The sequence below is a fragment of the Anomaloglossus baeobatrachus genome, chromosome 2 (assembly GCF_048569485.1).
Source record: "Anomaloglossus baeobatrachus isolate aAnoBae1 chromosome 2, aAnoBae1.hap1, whole genome shotgun sequence".
Classification (NCBI taxonomy): domain Eukaryota; kingdom Metazoa; phylum Chordata; class Amphibia; order Anura; family Aromobatidae; genus Anomaloglossus; species Anomaloglossus baeobatrachus.
In genome coordinates this window covers 527010526-527036338 of record NC_134354.1, presented here as the reverse complement: position 1 = coordinate 527036338, position 25813 = coordinate 527010526, and the positions used below count along the sequence as shown (strand labels likewise).

At 42.4% G+C, this 25813-nt stretch overlaps 1 protein-coding gene across 2 annotated transcripts in view; it reads right to left on the bottom strand.

The window, feature by feature from the left end:
• Positions 1-25813, bottom strand: part of KSR1 (kinase suppressor of ras 1) — a 261155-nt gene that overhangs the window by 24250 nt on the left and 211092 nt on the right. The window contains exons 11-15 of one of the 2 annotated variants that reach the window (XM_075336591.1): positions 18580-18621; positions 14457-14511; positions 5719-5770; positions 4875-5263; positions 394-490 (exon numbers count right to left, since the gene is read on the bottom strand). In XM_075336591.1, the coding sequence (XP_075192706.1) occupies positions 394-490; positions 4875-5263; positions 5719-5770; positions 14457-14511; positions 18580-18621 (635 nt within the window). The remainder of the gene's footprint in view (positions 1-393; positions 491-4874; positions 5264-5718; positions 5771-14456; positions 14512-18579; positions 18622-25813) is intronic. The other variant, XM_075336590.1, reaches the window with a different exon arrangement.

Below are 25813 nucleotides of genomic sequence, written 5' to 3'. Positions count from 1 at the left end.
GCGGTGTAATGGGGCCTCTATGGTTGGATTGTTTTTTCAGCATATCCCACAGATGCAGATTAGATTGAGATTTGGGGATTTCCACATCTTGAACTCTTTCACAGGTTTCTAAAATCATTTCTGAAGAACTTTAGCAGTGTGGTAAGGCTCACTATCCTGCTAAAAGCAACCACAGCAATAGGGAATTCCTATTGTAAAGTGATGTAGAATATGTTGGCACTATAGAAATAAAAAATTATTAATATTATCGCCATTAATGAGTGTACTTGGTCTTCAGTAATATTACATATCAAAGTAACAGGAATATTTCAGCCAGGGACCAAGTGTGTTTATTAGAACATTGTGTTATGTTGTACATACATGTTCAAGATAATGCAGAAACCGACCATTTACCTTAATAATTTCTTGAGCAATCTGACGAGTTTTATTGATGTCAAGAGAGGCTTTGGGATCCCTTACAAATGCGTGAAGTGTCCTTCCCTTGCAGTAACTAAAATAAATGTGACAACAATTACAGTCCATCTCTCAGAGGTCAAACTTTAAGGGAATCTGACCTTAGGTTTTTGCACCCCCATCTGAGAGCAGCATAATGTAGAGACAGAGACCCTGATTATAGCGATGTGTCACTTACTGAGCTGTTTGATGTCATTTTGATGTAATCAATGTTTTCCCTGCTGCAGATCTAGCAGTTAGGGTACGGTTCCAATTGTGCACAGCTTCCGATGCGAGAGCATTGGAAGCGATATGCTAATGACCCCCTGCTACAAGCATCAGCCAAGGGTCATGCGACTGTCATGTGATCTTGCAATTGTATCACAGCTGCGGAGAAGGGGGGGCACTTTCTCCCCACCTCCTCCGTGGCCTGTCTCTGCGTACATCGCACTGCGGTCGGATGACATGCGCTTGCAGTGTGATGTCACACACACACACACACACACACACACACACACACACACACACACCCATAGACTTGTATGGGGGTGTGTGAGCCGAGACTCACCGCTATGGCATGAGAAATCAATCGCAGATGGACACTGCCCCATAGTTTTGCACTGGTGCCAGTGCAGTTCGATGTTTTATCGGATTGCACTCGTCCATGCAAAACGCAAGTGGAATCGAGCCCTTATACAGAGCTCCTGAATATGCTGGACTACCTGGCAGCATGCAAAGTAGTCCTGTAATGATAATCAGCTGCTGATTAACAGTAATTTGATGAAAACTACACTAAGCAGCTCAGTGATTGATACATCGCTGGGATCAGGTTCTCTGCCCCCTACATTATGCTGCACTCAGACTAGGTGGCAAAAATCTGGTGACTGATTCCATCTTATTAAATTGCTTTAGTTAGATGGTATGAAAATAAGAAGTTTTGCAATGACTTGCTTTTCTACCTGCTGCCATTCTCCTGTAATGAGAGTTTAGAGAGCACTGTAGATACATCCTAGAAGAGGGGTTAAGGCCCTGTGCGCACTTACCGGATTTTGCCGCGGATTTTCTGCGGATTTGCTGCATGTTTCGCTGCAGAAAATGTTCATAACATCTCTGCAGTGATTCACCAGCAAAACCTATGGAAAAAAAAAATCCTGTGCGCACTAGGCGGATTTTGACAGCTGCATGTTTTGCTGCGGGATTCCCGCAGCAAAAACAATTGCATGTCAATTCTTTTCCGCACATCGATGCGGGATTTCACTCCATTGACTCCAATGTAATCGTGAAATCCCGCAGGGAATAACGCAGGCAGCAAATTCTGTGCGGTTCACTGCGTTTTCCTGCGTTATTCCCTGCGGTATTTCGCGGTTTACCTCCGGTAATGTACATCGCTTGCCTGCGGTCTTGCAGGGAAGTGATGTCATTACAGGAAGAGGAAGCGGAGGAGAGAGTAAACACACACAGATCACAGACACAGACATTACAGACATAGAACACAGACACAGACACATAGAACACACATAGAAAGCAAATGGACATATAAAAAACAAAACACGTGGGCTCCGCTGTATATTTACCGTCCAGCCGAGGTAAGCACACAGCGGCGGCCCGGTATTCTCAGGCTGGGGAGGGAGAGGGGCAGGGTTAATGTCCCCCGCCTCCCTCCCCCCTCCCGCAGCCGAGAATATCAGCCACAGCTGCCCCGGCACTGTCGCATGCATTATGCGGCAGTACCGGCGTGTCCCCGGCTCTTCCTGCAGCCGTGTAGCAGTGGCAGTCAGGGTAATACAAGGAGTTAATGGTGGCGGATCACCGCCATTAACTCCAGGCTTGATCATGGCAGCGTCTATGTGACAGCTTACATGATCAATCCGTAAGTAAAGTGAAGAAACACACACACCGAAAAATCCTTTATTTTAAATAAAACACAAAAAAGCCTCGTTCACCCTTTTATTAACCCCTCCCGAAACAAAGCTCCGACGTAATCCACAGGTCCTTCGCTGCTTACATCCAGCCGCGACTGACACAGACACTGCTGAATGCAGCCTCGCAGCGAGACAGCAGAGGTAACTCCAGGGCATTTCCCACGGCCGGTAATGTGAACTCACTGCCGACCGTGAGAAATGCAGAGTGTGCTCACAGGGACTCTATCTATCCCTCTATCTATCTATCTATCTATCTATCTATCTATCCCTCTATCTATCTATCTATCTATCCATCTATCTATCTATCCCTCTATCTATCTATCTATCTATCCCTCTATCTATCTATCTATCTATCCCTCTATCTATCATCCTTCTATCTATCCCTCTGTCTGTCTATCTATCTATCTATTCTTCTGTCTATTTCTCCATCTCAGAATGAAATGACTTTTTTTTTTCAATGTGCTTTATTGCATTGAATGCAATAAAGCACATACCAACCCGCACGCGGCAAAACCGCGGCAGGTGCGGTAATCTTTGAATACCTGTGGAATTTTCTTGAGAAAATTCCATTTTCCAGTGCGCACAGGGCCTAAAGGCCCCGTCACACTAAGCAACATCGCTAGCAACATCGCTGCTAACGAACAACTTTTGTGACGTTGCTAGCGATGTTGCTGTGTGTGACATCCAGCAACAACCTGGCCCCTGCTGTGAGGTCGTTGGTTGTTGCTGAATGTCCTGGGCCATTTTTTAGTTGTTGCTCTCCCGCTGTGAAGCGCAGATCGCTGTGTGTGACAGCGAGACAGCAACAACTAAATGTGCAGGCAGCAGGAGCCGGCTTCTGCGGAGGCTGGTAACCACAGTAAACATCGGGTAACCAAGAAGCCCTGTCCTTGGTTACCCGATATTTACCTTTGTTACCAGCCTCCGCTGCTCTCACTGCCAGTGCCGGCTGCTGCTCTGTGCACATGTAGCTGCAGGACACATCGGGTTAATTAACCCGATGTGTGCTGTAGCTAGGAGAGCAAGGAGCCAGCGCTAAGCATTGTGCGCTGCTCCCTGCTCTGTGCACATGTAGCTGCAGTACACATCGGGTAATTAACCCGATGTGTGCTGTAACTAGGAGAGCAGGGAGCCAGCGCTCAGTGTGCGCTGCTCCCTGCTCTCTGCACGTGTAGCTCCGTGCGCTTGTAACCAAGGTAAATATCGGGTTGGTTACCCGATATTTACCTTAGTTACCAAGCGCAGCATCTTCCACGCGGCGCTGGAGGCTGGTCACTGGTTGCTGGTGAGCTCACCAGCAACTCGTGTAGCGACGCTCCAGCGATCCCTGCCAGGTCAGGTTGCTGGTGGGATCGCTGGAGCGTCGCAGTGTGACAGCTCACCAGCAACCTCCTAGCAACTTACCAGCGATCCCTATCGTTGTTGGGATCGCTGGTAAGTTGCTTAGTGTGACTGGACCTTTAATCATAAGATCCAATTCACCTCTCTACAACCCAGTGATTTCTACACACTAAAGTGCTACTTAAAGCTAATCTTTCTTCCTCCTTGTAAGCTTCTAACTGTTATCAGTTCTGCAAAATCACAATCCATGTCCTCCAGCATCTGTCCTCCTGATCACTGCTCTCACTTTCTGAGTCATGTACTTTGTTCAAAGGCCCTGTTAAATCCATATGCCAATATAGTGATAACAGTGTAAACTTCAGAGCAAGCACTGGCAGACTGATTTGTCACAGTAGCCTAAGCTCAGCATTAGGACAAAGCTACTGAATTAAAATTGTCACTCAAGGAGGAGTTATGCTGTCTATATACCTAGCATGAGATATGGAAATAGCAGTTGTCATATTGTGATAAGATATTTAATGCATTATGTATTGTTAACATTTATTACATTTATAATATCCTCAAAGAAGGAAAAAATATTATATGGCTCATGAGGGATAGGCCCATGTAGGATTTCTTTCTAGTGTATAGCCATTGCATGTGAGTATTGCTACTTAGAACATCTTCAAATCTAATTTCACCAAAAAGATACAATCTGATGTTATAGAGAACCTGTCAAGATGACAATGGTTTCTGAGCTACAGGCAGGTTATGATGTAGCAGGAGGAGCTGGTCAGATTATTATAGATTTTTGTGGGAAAAGTTTAGTAAAACTTGTATTTTATTCATTAAAATCCCTGGTGTTTGAACTCATATAGGTCCTGTTCGATGATTCCCATACTTCCCTGGATGACTGTACATTCTGTCAATCACTAGTAGGACAGTCCACTGGATTCATAAGTATACAAACATCAGGGATTTCAATGAAGAAACTACAAGTTATACTGAATCTTTTTGATCAAACCTATATAATCTGCTCAGCTTCTCTTTCTCTATGCTGTCCACAGATCAGACTTCATGTACAATGTGATAGGTTCCCTTTAAAATTATTACTTAATGTCAACCGATAATATTTGATACATAAATAAAACTTTTCCTGGGAAAACAATATTTTATAGTCCATTGCTTAAAATTACTTACCTGGTAATGATGGCCAAATGGGGAGGATGCATACAAGCCCCCATGAACAACACCACATTCTCGTGCCGTGTCTGCCTGTAGTTCATCACCTCCTTCTTAAAAAGTTTCAAATGGTCTTGATTGTTGCCGTCTATTTCCAGTAAACGAATTGCTACCTCCCCATGCCATCGTCCCCTGTACACCTTCCCCCATCTTCCTTGACCAATAAGTTCCTCAAGTTCAATTTGTTCAAAGGGTATGTCCCATTCCTGTAAATAAACGCTGGTTTGGCTGGCCTTGCGGAAGATCATTCCCCTAAAAGTACCACTTGTGGACCTTGAGGTCGGAAGCTCATCCAGTTCATCATCATCATCTTCTGGCTCAGATTTGTTGGCTTCTTGCTCCTCACCCTATTAAAAAAATGGATTCAATGTTCACAAAATAAAAAAAATCATCATCTTACCACTACATAACTAAATCAGTGGGGTCAAAACTCACGTCTTTAAGGTTTATATGCTTCCCAGTATCAAAACAGCTTAATCATATATCACAGATACAGTTGAGTTTCACCAATTCTATGTGAAGAACTGTTAGCTTCCAAAAGCAAAGTTTCATCTCACCTAAAAAAATATCCCTTGGGGAAAAGTGTCCATTTCTAGAGTGAAATGGAAGTCTAATTTCACTGACTATAATGAGATCAGTTAAATTTCCATTTGGCTTTGACTCTATACAATAGCACAGCAGAATACACTTTTTTTTGCCTATGAACAGCAATAGAAATCATAGGATCAAGACCTAATTAAAGTCAACGACATAACAATAGTTCCTTCTAATATGTGATCTTCCAAAGCATCAGCTACGGTACCTCTGCTTCCTGTTCTTCCACCACTTCTGTTTCCATATCGGCCTCAGAACTGCTGGAAAATATTGAAGGTGTTAATGAGACTCAAAAGGTTGAAAATTATAACACATGAAAAGGCAACTGTAACAACATTAAAAATATCTGGATAACACATTTTTTTGAAAGTTTTGCTTCCTTGAAAATTTTAGGTGATTATGATACACCAATTCGAGCTAAGCAGAAATAGTTTCTGATGGTCTGTATCACATAGAAATTTTGAGGAACATGAGATTAAGTTTTACAGATTATGAAGCATTTAAAATTTACCCACAGAATTAGTTCAACTGAACCAAAAGTGTTTTTTCCTAATTTTCGTTTATACTTAAGGTTCATAGCATCCTGGGTTAGTGTCCAGCAATAGCCAGCTTGCATTGATGGATTCCACTAGCCTTGATAACACTTTTCCATCATGGCACTATCTTTGTGAAGCCATTCACCATGTTCATCACTAACTGCACCAACATTATCAGGGAAGAATTCCAAATCTGAATGCAAAAAAATAATTTTCTATGACATGTTGCACTTCATCACTATGTAAGCTTCAAGAAGGTTGTAGTTTGGTGCTCGATAATTGCCAAGGAAATTCTCAGAAACATCCTTAAATGATTTGCAGGCGATTTTCTCAGGCCCCACCAGCAGCTCTTTGATGTGCTTGTCATTCATGATGTGTTGGATTTGTGGACCGACAAATATGCCTTCCTTAGGCCACTTTCACATTGCGTTTTCACCTACGTTCACTGGACCCGTCGGGGCATCCGTACGAAACCCCCCAACCCGCAAAATGTGTTTTGGACACATACGCCGACGGGGCCATTGACTATAATGGAGAAGATGGAGTTAGCGTATGCTCTGTCTTTCACCATTTTCGGGCATATAATTTTCCTCCAGGCGGACACTGGATGGTAGTGTCCGTCTGCAGGAAACTTATATGCCCGAAAATGGTGCAAGACAGAGCACACGCTAACTCCATCTGCTCCACTATAGTCAATGGCCCAGTCGGCGTATGTGTCCAAAACACGTTTTGCGGGGGGGTTCGGACAGATTCCCCGACGGGACCAGTGAACGTAGGTGAAAACGCAATGTAAAAGTGGCCTTAATCTTGGTATCCGTTATTCTTGGGAACATTTGTCTCTAATAATGAAAACCTTCTTGTTCACTGCTTTCATCAGCCTGAGTTTTATGTGAATGGAGGCAGAAATACCATTGCTGTGTCCATAAGTGCTTTATGTATGACATTTTTCTGCCCAGGATTCAACTGTTTATGGATTGGTCACTTCCTTTTACTATATTGTGACTACTCAGCACAGTTGTCCCATTCACAAATGAAGCAGCAGTGCTTGGTATACCCGAGCTCCAATCCAAGCAGCAGTGCCACTACTTTTAAATCTCCACAGATGTTCCAGTTGTAGCTGCTGTACTTGATGTGTTTTAACAACAGTTCCATGTTCTCATATGTTTCTTTCATGTGTGCAGCATAGCTAACAGATATGGAAGGATGAACATTACCATTGTGTAACAAGACAGCCTTGAGGCTTAACACTGACGAGTCAATAAAAAGATGCCACTGTTTCAGTTCAACAACCCAACAACACAACCCAGAGCTGCAAAAAAGCATCAATATTGGTGCAGAAGCACAGGTTGTCAACATGTTCAAAACACTGTTATGTCATCTTGGCGGCTTTGTAAGACAGACATTTTTGTACCAGGTGACAACAAATGCCCTCCTTGAAGTCTAGAGGCCAGTAACTCTGCATTTGCTTTTGACAAACGTAAGTCCAGGACCAAGTCATTCAGTTCTGGCTGTGTTATGAGATGATAACCACCAGACATACATGGTTCAAAGTCTGAAATAGCTTCATTCCCCATCTCTGACCCATAGACTGCAACATCTTCATCAGCTGCCTCCTCTAGGCTCCATGTCTCTGGTGGCTTTGGTACTAGAAAAGTGTCATCATGTGCCACTGATCTCACAGATGAAGGCAGATTTGGTTATTCAATGAATTTCTTATTCTGAGCAGAATAAGGCTGCTTTCACACATCCGGTAGGTGCAGAGCCGGCCAGTCTGGCTCTAAAACCTATGCAACGGATGCGGCGAAAAAGCCGCATCCTTTGCATAAGTTTTTTAAATGCGGTCCGTTCGTTTTTTGCCGCTTGCGGCATGCTACTGAGCATGCGCAGTGGCAAAAAACGCATGCGGCGGCCGGATGCGTTTTTTACCACATCGCGCCGCATCCGGCGTCCATAGGGATGCATTGAAAAATGCGACCGGTTGCGGTGCGATGCGTTTTTTTTTGCCGCACAAAAAAACGTGCCAGGCAACGTTCCATCCGGCCGCATCGGCTAAATCTGCCTCATGCGGCAAAAAACGGACGGAACGCAAGCCCATGCGGCACTAATTAAAGTCTATGCAGGAAAAACGCAACCGGCAGCAAAAAAAAAGGGTTGCGTTTTTCCTGCAAAGTGCCGGATTGTGCCGCACAGGAAAGCAGCCTAAGAGAGCTGTTCTGGTGAGAGACATGGTGTAAACATGTGTAGGTGTGCCTAGTCTAACAATTCCACTGACGTTTTTTTAATTTCAATGAAGCCTTTGCCTGCCTAGAAATCACATAACAGCACATATCATGTGGGAATACATGGACAGACTAAAAAATATTTTAAAAGATTGCTCAAACAGAAGATTTCAGAAAAACATACATGACAGGAAATTTCAAGGTGATTTTCGTGATCAGCAGCTAAAATTACATACGATACACCCAAAATTGTTCAGGAAGCAAAATCTTCGTTGTCCAGTGAATCAACCAATGACTTGCACCCATTCTCATCTACACATGCTAAAATTATATAGTTCACATAGGAAAACAGGCTGAAAATGCCTCATGGAACATAACAGTACCTTTCAGAATTACTAAGCTGTATGTTATGAGTATCAACTGTGACTGATTCATTCTGGAGTGTGTCTTTGAAAAGGACAATCGAATAACAGAGTCCTATCCTTTCACAATAATAGCACAGTTTTTTGGGCTTAATCAGCTGTTATATTTTTAGCATTTAAGCTAATATATTATATAATACACAATCATATTGTGTAGTGCTTGGCCTTTCCCCATTGCTCAACGGCGGACAAATCATTGGTGCAACCTGTGAGGCTGCACAGGAGCCCAAGAGGAAAAGAGGCCCATTTCTACCCCCAAAGCAGGTGGAATTGTGCAATTTGATGAGCTCTTGCACTCCAAAGGGCCAATATATTGTTATTGCAGAGAGCCCTCTTTTGTTTGCGTCTGCCATTGCCATTGCTCACAGTTGTAGCTAAATCCCAGTGGCTAGAAGGACCTTGGGTGTGACTGGCTTGGTTGGTGGGCATGGTGATGTTTTCTCCCGTCCACTATAAGGCTATGTGCCCACGGGACAACGTACCTGCGGATTTTGCCACGGAAAACCTGCGGATTTATCTGCATTTTCAAGATAAATACGCAGGTTCTAGCAAGTACACACACTCCCCATGTTATCCTATAAGATTTGGGGAGTGCTGTATCAATGCTGCGGTATGTGCGGCTGCGGAATATACTGTGACTGTCCCACAGCCGCATGTAACTGCATGTCAATTATTCATGCGGAAATATCTGTGGAATTCCCGCTCCTTCACTATGGAGATGCAGGGCGGGAATTCCGCAGGTATTTCCTTATTTGTCCCGCAGGCTTACCGCAACAAAAATGCTCGAATCCCGCAGCAATGGATAGCTGCGGAAAACCTGCGGACAAACCTACGGAAATATCCGCGGGTACATTGTCCCATGGTCACATAGCCTAATGATGCACCCCACCCATCTGGCAGTCTTACCCCCAGACCTTCGCTTCTATTATAAACAACTCCATGACCATGTGGACTTAGAAAAACAATGTATACAAAGAAGAATTTTTGTCCAGCATCAATATGGATAAAACTCTCAAATTTATTGAATTTTTTTTTTTTTTTTTTAAAGATCATAAAACACAGGACACCGATGATATTTAAAAAAAAAAAATTCAATAAATTTGAGAGTTTTATCCTTATTGATGCTGGACATGTTTGGACATTCAACAGACTCTTTGTGAGCTGATCATTTTTTTTTTCTTTAGAAAAATAATGTTGCTTCCTGGTATCAGCTATGTTGGAGGAGGCCCTGCCCCTTCTGGTCACATGGGCATGACGTCAGCAGAGGTCCCTTAGCCCACTGGGATTTAGCCGTTACCCATTGCTCACCACCATAATATCTCACTGTATCACATCTCTTGCTAAGAGGAGATCTGAATTGTTCCATAAATAATTTTTCCAAAACAATTAAAATCTCCTCTTGGAAAGGGATGTGATACAGTGAGATGTCATGGTGGTGAGCAATGGGGAAGGATCAAGCACTGCTCAATATGCTGCTATGTTATATAACCTATTAACAGGAACAGGGCACTTAGTACATTTGATCTCACAGGAGGGTCTCAGCAATCAAACATTTACTCCCCATTTTGTGGATAGGTCATACATGACCTATCTGAGAAAAAACCTTTTAAAGCTGGAGCTAAAAATATTGGTTGTGTAATACGGAATTGCTTTTTTTGGACATACAGAATTTCCTAAACCACAGTTTTTGTTTCTTCGTAGAAAAATATTCATTTTGCATGTACGTGACTTTACTGTCATCTGTCGTGATAGAAAATGTCATGAAAATGAGGAAATTCAATTCAAAGAAAAAAAGCTGTGTAATATACAGTAACCATGCAGAGAACACATGGTGTATGACTAGCCGCAACTCCTACAGTGAGGTCTTCTGCAATCATGAGTTACTTAACACTCATGAATTGTAAAACGGTTTAGTGTAGCCTATACTTCCTGTAATGTACAGATTAAATTGCAACCTGTGGAGAAGAAATCCGCTTTGTGGTTCATCTTTAATCACCATTTGAAGTTAACTGCTAACTATATTCCGGTACACAGGGTCCGGACTGTACAATGGATATTCTCCTCCTTGTCTGTGATTCCACAGCCCCTCTGCCTGTCTGCACTGATGGTGGGATGATTCCCAGCTAGTACATCGATACCTTGGCTAGCACCCCCGCCATAAGCTTGATTGACATCTCTTCTTAAAAGCAGAGAAAGGATGATGCTAGGCTGGGAATATAAAGAGGGTTAATGCAGGAGTGATGTGGCATACCCTAATGCCAGCGTCACATGGTACGATCTATCGTGCGATCGAACGAGCGATCGTTCCCGTCCCCGTCGTTTGTGTGTCACGGGCAATTAGTTACCCGTGGCGCACAAAGTCGGTCACCCCCGTCACACGCACTTACCTGCTGAGCAACATCGCTGTAGGCGGTGAACATCCTCTTCCTGAAGGGGGAGGGACGTTCGGCGTCACAGCGACGTCACACAGCGGCCGGCCAATAGAAGCGGAGGGTCGGAGATGAGCGGGACATAACATCCCACCCATCCCCTTTCTTCCGCATTGCCGGCGGGACGCAGGTAAGCTGTGTTCGTCGTTCCCGGGGTGTCACATGGAGCGACGTGTGCTGGCTCGGGAACGATGAACAACCGGCACACAGAAGGAGGACCGACATTTTGAAAATGAACGACGTGTCAACGAGCAACGATAAGGTGAGTATTATTGCTCGTTCACAGTCGTTCGGTGGTGTCACGTGGTACGATATGTCTAACGATGCCGGATATGCGTCACTAACGACGTGACCCCGACGACATATCGCCCGATATATCGTACCGTGTGACGTCGGCATAAGAGTTGGACTGCACCAAAGCACCTGCAGCCTAATTTACTTAAAGACTCAAAGTAGATTTGCAAAGTGATGGAAAATGCACTGGCCACCTTAAGGGTATGTTTAACCTTTCTAACCTTTCATACCCTAAATACTGTAATTAGGCTGATGACTCTAAAGTTGCTAACAGGTTCCCTTAAAAAACAGTCAGTAAACAACAGATGGAACTGTTGTGTTCAGCTCCATACCATAATTATATCTGGCAACAGCCAAAACAGATAAAAGCTCACCCATAAGGACCCATCTGATATTGATAACCTAATTCTATGGATAAGTCAACCCCTTTAAATGTAGTATTTCCTTTAACGGTAAAGCAACCAGCATAAATGTAAAATAATTATTCTGTGAAGGAATTTCTTAGGCTTTAAGACACGTTCCTGCCAAAGGGTCCATAACAAAAATAGTTGGTCAGCATTCAAACTACGCAGATCAAATACGGACCATGATTCACTGACCGGACGCAGGTCTCCTGACCCAACCTTGACAGCCTCATAAGCATATAGGAGACTCCAATTCAAGGTCAAGAGCTCACCAAAGAATTGATGAAAGATAACAAACAATATGTTATATTAAAATAGTGGGGAGTTCACAAGCAACAGGTTACAAATCACTAGAACAAATCTGGATTCGTGCATTATGTCATAACATTTTAAAATAAAAAAATATATAATTTATAATAACCAAAAAGCTATCAGCGAAACGTACGTTGGGGTCTGTGGGCCTTCAGTTAGTGGAAGTCTTTGCTTCATATGGTATGTGATACGTTTTTATGATCTGAACTTTATTATTGTATTATTAGACAATATATTATTTCTCATATTAAAATGTTCCGACACCATTATTTATATGTACGATATAATTTCCACCATCATGCTCTGATCCAGATTTGCTCTAGTTATTTGTAACCTTTTGGTTAAGCACTCCCTGCTATTTTAATAAAACTGTTTTAATATATTTAGAATAAAAATATGAATGTTTTATCATATATTCTTTGTCAATTTCATTAATTCTTTGTGTGGTCCTAATTTGCTAAGGTGAAAGGCCCTATATTATTTTTATTTATTTTTGTGTAGTATACTGTTCAGACCATGACACATGGGTGTGTGAACGAGGCCTAACTTTGAGTATAAACTTGTTGAATCAGATCATTTTTATTAAACACAATACAATAAGTACAGAGAGAATACATTGTTTTGCATATATGTGATACCAAAACTCACTTAATGGCATAATATAGCTCAGCAACACAATTCGGTATCTGTATAAATTTGTGTGACATTCTTATTTTCATAAACACAGCAATTAAACAACCTAACTTTGTGAGAAAACAAAATTAACATTTACAACAGTATATCTGTCCAGCAGGAAGATTATTTACCAGTCGCTTCGCAACGTATCTCCGCTCCTATACACCCCACTCCTTCCCATCTATTCATCAGACCTGTCCCCTGCAGCCGCTCCTCACATAATTCTTCAAAGTTTCGCATCATCCTAAAGAACTACAAGGTTCTTTTTCCAAGATATTTCCCTTCACTATAGACATAATAGACGGTCCAGCATAGCGCCTTGGACCAGAGCAGCAGAGGGAAGACCTAGCGCCTCCATCCATGGCTGCCATATTTTATAAAATGTACTCAGTGCTTTTCTCTGTAAATAGACTCCTCTTTCTAGTCTAATAATGTGATTCATCTTATTTTTAAGCTCCATTAAGGGTGGGGGCGAGGGATCCAGCCAATGGTATTCCAACAATTTCCTTGTTTGGTAAAGAATACGTGTTATACCCAGGGCCGTTAGAGAATCTGGGTACAACTCTCCCTCCCACAAATTCATCAGGCAGATGCGGGGCAAGGGTTGTATTTTAATGTGGCACACCTGTTCTATTAGTTCCAAAGCTTGCTTCCAAAATTCACCTATATGACCACATTCCCACATGACATGCATTAAATGGGCGTCATCCTGTCCACATCTGACACATTGTGCGTTTGGTCTAAGCCCTATCTTGAACATAAGGCCAGGTGTCTTGTACACCCTATGGATGAGAAACAGCTGAGAAAACCTTTGACATTCTGAGACTGCCGTTTTAGGAATCTATTCCAATATATCCAACCATTGGTCATCAGTTAAGGGTCCCAAGTCCCACTCCGATTTATTTTTGACCATTAACGGGTATCTATCCAAATGGGCAGGCAGTAGTCTCCTATATAGTTCTGACATAAGACCTCTCGATGACTCAGACATGACCAAAGCGCTCAACGTAGAATTATTTGTCACATTCACAGGGCCCACTCTCCTCTGTCTCTCCAATGCATGTCGCAGCTGTAAATATTGGTAGAACAATACATGTGGAAGGTGAAACTCAGTCTGTAGTTGCTCAAAGCTCTTAAGAACATTATTCAGCAGAATCTGTGATACCAAATATATCCCTCTATCTTCCCACCCTCTAAATCCTTCAAGTTTCTGGATTCTGGCAGGTCTGGATTCCGCCATAGTGGCCAGAACTCTGCATGCCGGTCTACGTTCAGAAAAGATTTGCCCCTGTCCCATACCTTGAAGATCATGGCTAGTGTTGGAGGTCGTGCCCTGTTCTCCTGCCTCCATCCCACCTCCAACTGACATACCGGGTACTTCCAGTCCGACCCCTCTCTTACCAGCTCACCACTAACATCGTATACCCCTCTTGATTTCTTTTCTTAGTACAGCCCTTAGGCCTAGTTATCACTAAAGCCACTGCTATATAATCTGTTCTCATGACATTAATCTGAAACCAGATGAGTTCTCCTGTTCTGAACTTGAATAAACAGGAATGAGTGTGCACCAGGTACAATACTAATCTGCTAAAACAGGATTCAATATTTTTACACAAACAAGAACAGAAGAAAAAAAACTAGGGTAACCTTTATACCTGGGTATTTCTGGGGGTTCAGGTGTCTGTGTTACTGGTGGTGGATTCACGACTTCTAGGAGGAAGAAAAATAACAAATGTTTTAAAAGCAGTGCAGTCAATGTCTTCAAGGTGGTCTGCTAAATATGTTATATACGATGCTGGGCCTTAAGTCGTGCTGCAAAAGAAGCAGATATTATACAATGTTACATTCAGTCTATGAAATATCAGTGGTACTGGTCCAAAATCTCATTAAAGGTTGGTGGCATGCATTCATTTATATATTACTATCTGACTTATAACCCTTTGACCACTTGGCAATACACTCTCTGCATTAACAATTCAGTATTTTATTGTACATTGGTCATAAACATGTCAAAGGCTCAGCAACTAAAGTATTATGGTGCCATCTAGTGGTAGGTCTTGAGTACTGCAACGGCACACTAATCGGTGTGAAGAGAAGCGGACATGTAGTTGCCAAGGAGCTTAATTACAAAAGTGTCAGCAACCATGTAATAATTACATCACAACTGTTAAGAATATATAATTATTTCTGTCCCCTGGGCAAGTTTTATTTATTTTATGGGATTTTCTGAGTAATCCTTATTTATTCTTTCCTGAAGGGTAACAGAACATGTACATCTGACCAATCAGACCAAATTTAGTGTGAATAAATGGCGGGTTGTTCAGCCAATGGCCATCTTCACTACCTTTTCCATACTTAGGAGCACTTGTTTGACCAGTGCTCATGTGATCTCAATGAGAAAGCCATCGCCAGCCATGTCTGGCACGGATTTATGTCCTGAAGAACAAAACGATCAACAGTCCGAATTCGGACACGTCAGTTTCATATCTACCCCAACAATCAGTGTTCCAGGGGCCACATACACACAAAATTGTCCTGGGATTGGCCAACATGAATCATCTAATATGTTTGAAAGCCTTATTAGAGTATAAAAAACATCTTCATTATTGGGAATAGATAGGTGTGGCATTTAGAATAATTACAACAAATGAGGAAGACAACAATGCCTGTTGTTGAAGTGGCTGAAGCCCCATTTAGAAGTTTCAATATTTAGAAACGCTCATTCATGTTTGTTGGCCGGAGTATATGTCGTGAATTACCACACAGACAAGCAAAAAGATAAAAAGCATAAAAATCACTGTGGAAATGGGGGATGTGCTGCTGACAACCTGTTTCTGTACAGGGACAGAACAATCATCTTAATATTTATATTGTCTTTGTTGATTACATACAAGTTGATTGGAGCAAAAAAACGGTATGGAAAAGAATGACTGCTACGATACCATCACTATATCTTCTAACAGTCGTATGTTACATGGGGCGATGGACTGCTGGCAGCCATGCTGGCATATTCAATCACACGCTCATTGGCTGATCAGCCTACAATGGCCAGCAACCAACCTAAATGGCACCGCTTCCAAACACTTCACTTCAGTACTGATCACTATGCCAACAGGAACACCCATAGTCTAACATTGCGCCATTTTAGTTTTCAGGATAAGAATTTTTCAACAACCACACATTCATCTTATTAATTAGTTTGCATCAATATTAATCAGAGATCAAATGTGTAAAGTATAAGGACACTGGATAGATCACCAGAGGGGTATCCCGAACAAGAAAAGAAAACCACGATCAGACATCCCATTACAAACGTGATTCTTTATTGATGGTAAAAATATTGTACACCGACAGAATCATATATCAGTTATTAATAAATGTATAGATAATCATATCCAATAAAGAGGTTTAGTACAAACTACTAATACAAGCAAGGAAATTCCTAGCACAGCTAACATCCTCCATCATTCATGTGTGCACCACCAACCCGGGTCAGAGACAGAGGTGGACTAGTTAATAGTAGCTAAAAGCTTACCAGAGTGCCCAGTGCACGCTCTACACGGTGTGGAACGGACGTTTGTTTCGGTGGTTACCTTTGTCAGATAACAAAGACCAAAACGAATGTCCGTCGGGTAGGCGCCATTCCCCAGTTCCGCACCGTGTAGAGCGTGCACTAGCACTCTGGTAAGCTTTTAGCTACTATTAACTAGTCCATCTCTGTCTCTGACCGGGGTTGGTGGTGCACACATGAATGATGGAGGATGTTAGCTGTGCTAGGAATTTCCTTGCTAGTATTAGTAGTTTGTACTAAACCTCTTTATTGGATATTATCTATACGTTTATTAATAACTGATATATGATTCTGTCGGTGTACAATATTGTATATGATTGAGGTTTTAATAGTCACCCTCCATTTGGTTTGCATCTGGGGTCTGTGCCCTCATTTCTGTATGTATATCATTCCCTCTCTCACACCGGTTTTTACCATCAATAAAGAATCACGTTTGTAATGGGATGTCTGATCGTGGTTTTCTTTCCTTGTTCATTTTATTGTTCAGGCCAGATCACTATAGTCAATCACTAGCCAACTGTATTCACAAACAGTACACAACTATAGGCCATATTTTGGTGTGAATAATCCGCAACAAAAAAAGGTTTAAATAAAAAAAAAATCTATACACTGTACTTAATCTGGAAAAGAAACAGGGATCTGTGATAAGACTATTGAGTGGATCCAAATTCAAATAACCATCATTGTAATATAATGGAGCTAATCTGAGCACAGACATTTTCCGGAGTATGTGAATAAAGGTGGTGTCACACGTAGCGACGCAGCAGCGATCACGACCAGCGATCTGACCTTATCAGGATCGCTGCTGCGTCGTTACATGGTCGCTGGTGAGCTGTCAAACAGGCAGATCTCACCAGCGACTAGTGACCAGCCTCCAGCCAGCAGCGACGCATGGAAGCGTAACTAAGGTAAATATCGGGTAACCAAGGAAAGCACTTCTCTTGGTTACCCGATATTTACCTTAGTTACACTCTCACGCTGCCAGTGCCGGCTCCCAGTTCCCTGCACTCCTAGCCAGAGTACACATCGGGTTAATTACCCCATGTGTACTCCAGCTACGTATGCAGGGAACAGGGAGCCAGCACTGGCAGCGTGAGAGCGGCGGACGCTAGTAACTAAGGTAAATATCGGGTAACCAAGGAAAGGGCTTCTTGGTTACCCGATGTTTACTGTGGTTACAGCTTACCGCAGGCTGCCAGACGCCAGCTCCCTGCTCGCTTCAGTTCGTCGCTCTCTCGCTGTCACACACAGCGATGTGTGCTTCACAGCGGGAGAGCAACGTCCAAAAAATGGTCCAGGACATTCAGCAACAACTGGCAACCTCACAGCAGGGGCCAGGTCGTTGCTGGATGTCACACACAGCGACAGCAACGGGACGTCGCTGCTACGTCATAGAAAATGGTGACTTAGCAGCGACGTCGTTGTCGTCGTCGCTATGTGTGACACCATCTTTAGGCTGGATTCAGACTTGTGTGTGACTCTCACGAGGATTGCATCACATCGCCGAGACTGGCCGCCGACTCTCCTGACCGAAGCGTGTCAGCTGCATACAAATACATGAAGCTGACCTGCTCCTGTCAGGAGAGCGGGCGGCCAGTCCGGGCGATGTGATGCGATCCTCAAGTGAGTTACACGCAAGTGTGACTCCAGCCTTAGGCTTAATATGTACAGCTGGCAGAATGGCAGGATTCAAGTGTGGAGTATGCACTTGCCTTCTGACTGAATGCTCAGTGTATGAATATAGCCTTACTGTATATATAAGATCACTTAGTCCATATACGACAGCTGTAACTTGCATGTATGACTGAAGGCCATGCGCATACATTGAGTATTTAGTCAAAACCAGGAGTGGAACAATAAGAGGAAAAGTATAATAGAAACTCGTGCTCCACCTGCATTTTATACCCACTCCTGGTTTTGTCTTACAAATACTGAGGTTATAAACTCAATGTGTGCACGTGGCCTTAAAGCCTGAACAATACACTCTGTGGCTCCAAGCATGAATAAGCACAAAGCTATAGTATGGTAACCCTCCCGTCTGATGTTCAACTGCCCTGCAGGGAAACCAGAATAGGTCACAACCTCATCATTGTAAACGTGCGTGTCAGGCTGGATCACGTGCCATAGACACAATGCAACTTGGCAGAAGAAGAAAGGGAAATAGAAAAAAAGAGGGTCAGTTAGAAAGATTAAAGCAGCAAACTCACCTGGGAAGATAAACTGTTGTCTATGCTGAATGTAGTAGGCAGCTTTTAATAAAAGATGACAGCAACCACCCAGGCAGAATGAGAAAAACAAGCAGTTAGAGAGTATCAGGAGACCTGTCGGAGACTGCCCCTCATGCACTTAGTGGATACAGTCGGCATGCTGACTGATGAACACAGCTCTGACAATACAAGAATATTCCAACGCCAAGTCCCAGGTGGGTACATACAGGTGTTAGGAGGTTATTCTAAGCCGTTACACACTTATGTTCTCTGAACAGCTTTCAATTACACGTCAAGTGAAAATTAAACAAAATAAATCCCAAAACATGGATCTGCAAGCAGATCCATTAATGAGTTTACATAGCAAAGTCAACAGGAAAAGTATGAAGCCATAAACTATTTGCACCATTCTTGGTTCTGTTTTTTTCCTTCCCCCTGATGAAGCTGTTTTGTCACCAATGTGAAACGTACGTTGAGGAGCCTGTTCCTGGGACTGCATCCACGCTGACTATTGGTTCCTGTTAACCCTTTGTGCCACACATACACTGGTATGTAATTAGAAGTACTTTTGCTCCCTATCACGTTGTGCCCGCTACATATGGGTAGTTACAGGTGTTCATTATAAGTCTCTTTTATTGTGCACTTTAACTTCTTTTATAGGGCTATGTGCAATACCCTGTTGATGTGAATCACGTTCATAGATGTAATGTTATAGTCAGTGTGCTGTCTATCCCAGTTCCTAACCTCTTTTTCCTGTAAACCATTGGTGTTTTAACTTGCCACTGCACTTAAATAAAATATTTTTGCATTCATTACTCCCCTCCTCCTGTTCTTTAATATGTTTTCGGAGTACCATACCCTTTTCCCTGCACAATTGTGTACTTTGGGTTTGTGTGGGTTAATCCACATGGATATTGCTATTTAGGGTATAATATTAGCCTTTGATACATCTTCTTTTAGGCTGCGTTCCCACCATGAGCTTTTGATGTAGCAGAATTTCTGCACCTATTATGCAAATTAGATTACTCACGTATTTTTATCTCGTTTTTATCTGCCTTTTTTTTGTCTCTGGTGCATCATGCTTTAAATAAAGCTGCTTTGTTTTTGAAACTTCTTGCTGTGTGGCTTAGAAAAAAACATTAATGACATTCTTAGGCCGGGTACACAAATCCGGCTTTTCGCCGGTTTGACAGATGCGGTGCACGCCAGTACAGTGTATAAAGTACACTGGCAGCGCAACAATGCTGTCATGTGACCGGAACATGTGAAGTTGCGGCGCTGCCACTGTACTATATCATACTGTACTGGCGTGCGCCGCATCCGTCTAACTGGCGAAAAGCCGGATATGTGTACCCGGCCTTAGGTATGGATTACATGTGTTTTTGATGTGTTACCGCTGTGGAAGCGCACTAAACATACATGTTCATTTGTATTGTCTGCATCTAATGCAAGTCTCTGGGGCACATCTGCACATCAAACTTGGCGTACCCTCATGAGAAATTGACATGTTGCGGATTTCGAAAATGCACCACAGGTCAGTTAACGCAGCGTGAAAAAGAAGCACTGTGGGCAGGAGATTTCTATAAGTCACACCCACTTTGCTAGAAATGTAAGATGCTACATTTTTCTACGCAGCAAAAATATGCATTGTCAAAAACTCACCAAAAGCTCATCATGAGAATGTAGCCCTAAAATGTATAGGGAGACACCGCAGACTGTACTTTTCTTTAGTGAGGGAGGCCACTGTAACAACATTACGATTTTTTTTTAACATTGAGCTTATAGATGACATATGCCACTCTATGGCTATGTATCAGAACCTTCAGTCGGAGTGTACATCAGGAAATAGACTTATTTTCCATGAGATTTCATTTTTACGCTTGTGTTAGGCGTAATACACAGTGGATAAACTGTACTGTATTGGGAGAATGCTGTGCAAACAGCAAATGTGCACTCACACAATGACCTGTAATGTAGAGATTTATGTCAGGTATGAGGCAGACTGAAGGAGGTATGTGCATCGCTCAGACTTCCTGGAAATAGGATTTACCTGCACTTAATGTGAACCTGTCAGCACAATTTTGTAATATAAAGTAAAGACATGGCTGTAATAGTTATGTAATAATGATTAAGTTGATATCTTTGCTGAAAAAAATCTGCTTTTGTGCATCTTCATTAGTCACTATTTGATGTTTTCTGCTAATTAGATTTTGGTGCACAGGAGCTGGACCATACACTGGGTCTTCTCCTCCCTGTCTGTGATTCCCTGCCCTTCTTCCTGCCTCCAATGAATGACCTGCCTCCTCTGTTTGAAATCTCTGTAGTGACCTGTCTTTCACAGATTGGCGGCAAACAGAGGAGCTGAGGAATCACAGACAGGGAGGAGAAGACCCAATATACAGTCTGGCCCCTGTGAATCCAAAATCTATTCAGCACTTGAGGTTTTCTGCTAATTAAAGAAAAACCACACAGCGGATATCTTCACCAATCAGCATTTAAAGTTTTCTGCTAATTAGATTTCGATGCACAAGGGCTGAACTGTACATTGGGTCTTCTCCTCCCTGTCTGTGATTCCTGGACCCATCCACTTACCTTCAGTCTATGAATGACCGGTCACTGCTGAGCTGATATTTTAAAAAGAGGAGGCAGCTCATTCATAAACAGGTGGCAGGAGGAGGGGCCAGGGAATCACAGAAAAGGAGAAGACCCAGTGCAAAGTCCAGCCCCGTGCACTGAAATCTAATTAGCAGAAAACGTCAAATGCTGATTAAAGAAGAGAAACAAAGCAGATTTCTTCAGCAAAGGTATCAATTCAATTAGTATTACAGCCATGTCTTTACATTACAAAATCGTGCTAACAGATTCTCTTTAAGGGTAATGGCAAGAGACATGGAAATAAATTGCCCCTTTACAAACTATGCTCCAAGATCTGCTGTTAGACTGCACAACTACTTTATTTAAAGGGTTATTCTCAAGGTATCAAAATGGAATAGTTAGCTAGACAGCATGAAAATTAGCAAGTTTACAGCTCATTGCCAAGGAGATTGACCACCAAAGCCTGGCTGAGTATGCGTAGTAGCTACAGTCTAGGCTGAGGAGTTAACTTTTTAAATCCCAGTCACCTCTCTCCAATTCATGCATTTTTATACAGCAGTTACAGCCTATCACCTACTTCTTCCAGTCAGCTTCTAAACTCTCAAAACAATTATTCTAATCACTGCTCTCACTTTCCAAGCCATGTGCTTTTTATAGGCACTATTATCAGTATATCCAAATATAATGATGACAGTGTACACTTGAGAACCAACACTGACGGTCCTTAGTGTGTCACAGTAGCTGAAGCATACAGAACTGTCACTCAGGGAAGAGCACCCACACCCCAGCAACAAGGAAGCGAAAAGACTGAAAAGGTGTGTGCTGCTGAACACACATGTTGAAAATAACCCTCTAAGTTAAAAGGTTTCAGTTGGTACATAGTAGAGCCTAATAACCAAACATGTTATAGCTACTATGGAATTGGTCATGGTGACTGAAACCGCCCCTCAACTTATGTTACTGAAAAATGAGGCATTGCCACTCATATACAGTACCCCTCTAGCTATAAAAAGAGTGGCACTACTCTCAACATTCTTTAACAATCAAGTGTGGTTTTCTATCACTGATGGTTGGATCCCGCAAAGATGATTAAAGCTGATGCTGTACTTCAATGTGTGGAATAATAATTCTTGGTAGCACAGCAATATGATACAAGAGCACTGTATTTCTGGAACTTGAAAAGTGAGAAAGTCACATTGAGAGTATAGGTCTCATTTTTTCCATGTCCGCTTTGCATGAGGTTCAGCCAGCAGTCAGGATGACTTTGCCCTGTGTCACCGATTAAGTGAGAGGAACACACAGCTGCCAGCTAACAGAAGCACACAGCTGTCAGTCTATACGGCTCCACCAGTCTATTTTTGCATTGGCATCTTCGTGTATAAAATGATTGTTGGTGCTTTTAATACTAGAAAGCAAAGTTTATCCAGTATGATAGTAAATTAGTGTAGCTTAACCTTGACACAGAATGTTACAATTTATCTAGATGCAACCTAGGTATGTGGTTGAGTACAATCCCGACTAAAGTTGGCCATACGTAGTAAATAGGTGACTGACTCATCCGACTTTCACAGTCAATGGAAAGAGAGTAATAAGCTGCTGCCAGACACAAGGCAGTGAGTAGGGATGAGTGAGCACTACCATGCTCAGTAGATCTGGAAAAATGCTTGTGTTCCTAATTGACTTCCATTATACTTGGGTACTCACGTCGAGCCCGTTCGAGCATCTGACCTGCTTGTTTCGAGCTCCCCTAGCATGGTAGTGCTTGCTCATCACTAGTAGTGACTTATCTAGGGAGGAATAATATAATAGAAATGTTGGAATATAACATCCTACTCCTTCAGACCAACATCGAAGGTGTGGAAGACTTGTTGTGCTGCTCCTATATGCATTAGACTGAGTGCACCTAGCCTACATTATAAGGGTGGACATAACATTGGTGCAACCTGTGCTGCTGCACAGGGGCCCAAGAGGTCATGGGGCCCATTTCTACCTAATTTTTTAATTCACTTTTTTTTATCTTGTTCCGTTTTCGAGATTAAAATGCTAACTCCGTTGTTTTCCACCAGATGGCGCTATAGGTGGTTTCATTGCATAGCGCATGGCTACTTTACTATACCTAGACACCACTTCTATGCCTATAGCTGCCGCCGTTCTGACGTTAATGGCGGTGGACAGGATATGGGTGGACACACTGTATAACACGTAGCAAGTTTACGGAAGGTGTATGTGCAGAATTCAAATGTCGTAACATGCATCATAGATAACCAACAGAGGTTTCTTAGGCAAGAGAATCTGTAAACAACAACTGTGTTAGTATGTTTTTCTTAGCCCTGCAGGCAATATTGGGGAATAAAGAAAAGTTACAAATTCAATCAAGTCATAGCCTGGCTAAGTATTTCCTAACTAATGCTCCTAGCAAAACATAATTCCAAAACTGTTAAGCAGCACATTTATCATACACCATTTAACACTTTTCTGTTAGTGGTAGTTTTCATGTTCTCTTCCATAATGCCCCCCAAAAATATTCTTACCCAATTGTAAGATATTCTCATGAATGAAATATTTATACTGTGGAGAATATCTTTTTATGTAATCCCTTTTTGCCAAACTGTCTAGTTTTACAGGAGTTTTCTGTGCTCAAGAGACATGTCTGCAGCCACTCTATTTGACTACAGATTTCCGGTGTACACACTGTCAGGATTCCCCTCCATTTCCAGAATAAGTGGGTGGTCAAATGTTGACTAGATACTGGTAGCCACTTCACTGGCCGCTTGGGTGTAAATAGTGGATAATCTTGACAGTATGCACATTGCACATTATTATGATTTGGCAGAAATTTCTCTTGAGCTTTAAAAATAGTGTGCACATTGCACACTATCAAGATTTGGCAGAAATTTCTCTTGAGCTTTAAAAATTCCTTGAAGTATAATTTCTGCCAATCTTATAATTTCTTGAAGTGTTTAATACACACAAGGCACAACAAATTAAATATTATATTTAGATATTGTAAGGATAATACACCCATGTAAAACATTAGTTTTTCTCCAAGAGAAGCCAGTGGGGTGAACATCTTATTTGGCTAAAGCTGTGTTCAAATGGATTAAAAGGATGCAAAGTATTCATGTAGCATGCAAAAAATTACTAAACACAAACATGCAGAATATTGCATTACTGAAAGCCACATGCATGGTATATTATATCTGATTGCAGGACATGTATGACTAAAAGATAATGCAATTAAAGGAAATCTGTCACCAAGTTTTTGTTATGTAATCTGAGAGCAATAAAATGTTGGGGCTGAGACTTGGAATCCAGTTATGTGTCACTTACTGAGCTGAGTGTAGCTGTTTCAATAAAATCAGTGTTTTATCATCAAAAGATTATCACTAGACGACTAGGTGCCTTGTGCCATTTAGTTTTCCTGCTCTGTGTAACCCTTCCCCATCACTGATTGGCAGCTTCCTTCTTGTGCACAGTGTACACAGAAATCTGTCAATCAGTGTTGTGGGTGGGGTTATACAGAGCTCAGCATTCATAGAACTGGTAGAGCTGCAGTAGAGAAAACAGTGATTTTATCAAAACTTCAACTATCAAACCATTAAGTGACACATCGCTGGAATCAAGGTCTCTGTCTCTACATTATTTTGCTCTCAGATGGGGAAGCAAAAACCTGGTGACAGATTCCCTTTAACTTAATAAAAAGCAAAAATGCCACCAGTTGTTTACTACACCAAATTACTTAGCCTTGAAACAAGGCTTTAAATATTCAAAGAAGCGAATAAGCATAGTAACATTGTTATATCCTAATGTGCTTAAAGACGTCATAGGCTTGGAGTAAATGCCAAAGCCATTAGTTTCTGTGGATACTATTAGGTTATCAAGGAAACGATAATTATGTTAGCCACCGATCGCAATTAGTAGATAGCGTTGTAAGAAGATGTTTATTCTGTGCTTGACTCTGAATATGGATATTGATCGAGTTCTATTAATCCCAAAGTGGGCATGTGCCTATTGCCAGACTGCAGAACGGGCTCTTCTGTGAGGACGAGCTGGAATGAGTGATACAGGCAGATGACTCCCCAGAGTTACAACCTTACAAGCAGCACCACACATAGGAATGGCCAAATGCACAAATAAAAAGGATTCTTATTGTTGTGGAGGTCTTAGGCTGCTTTCACACATCCGGCTTGAGCTTTGCGGCTCATTCCGGCTGTGCAAGCTATGCAACGAATGCGGCGAAAACACTGCATCCTTTGCATAAGTTTTTTACATGCGGCCCGTCCGGTTTTTGCCGCTTGCGGCAGGCTACTGAGCATGCGCAGTGGCAAAAACCGCATGCGGCGGCCGGATGCGGTTTTTGCCGCATCGCGCCGCATCCGGCATCCATAGGCATGCATAGGAAAATGCGCCGCATCGGCTGGATGCGTCGCGATGCGTTTTTTTTTGCCGCACAAAAAAACGTGCCAGGGAACGTTCCATCCAGCCGCCGCATCGGCTAAATCTGCCGCATGCGGCAAAAACTGGACGGAACGCAAGCCCATGCGGCACTAATGTTAGTCTATGCAAAAAAAAACGCAACCGGCAGCAAAAAAAAAACGGTTGCGTTTTTTCTGCAAAGTGCCGGATTGTGTCGCACAGC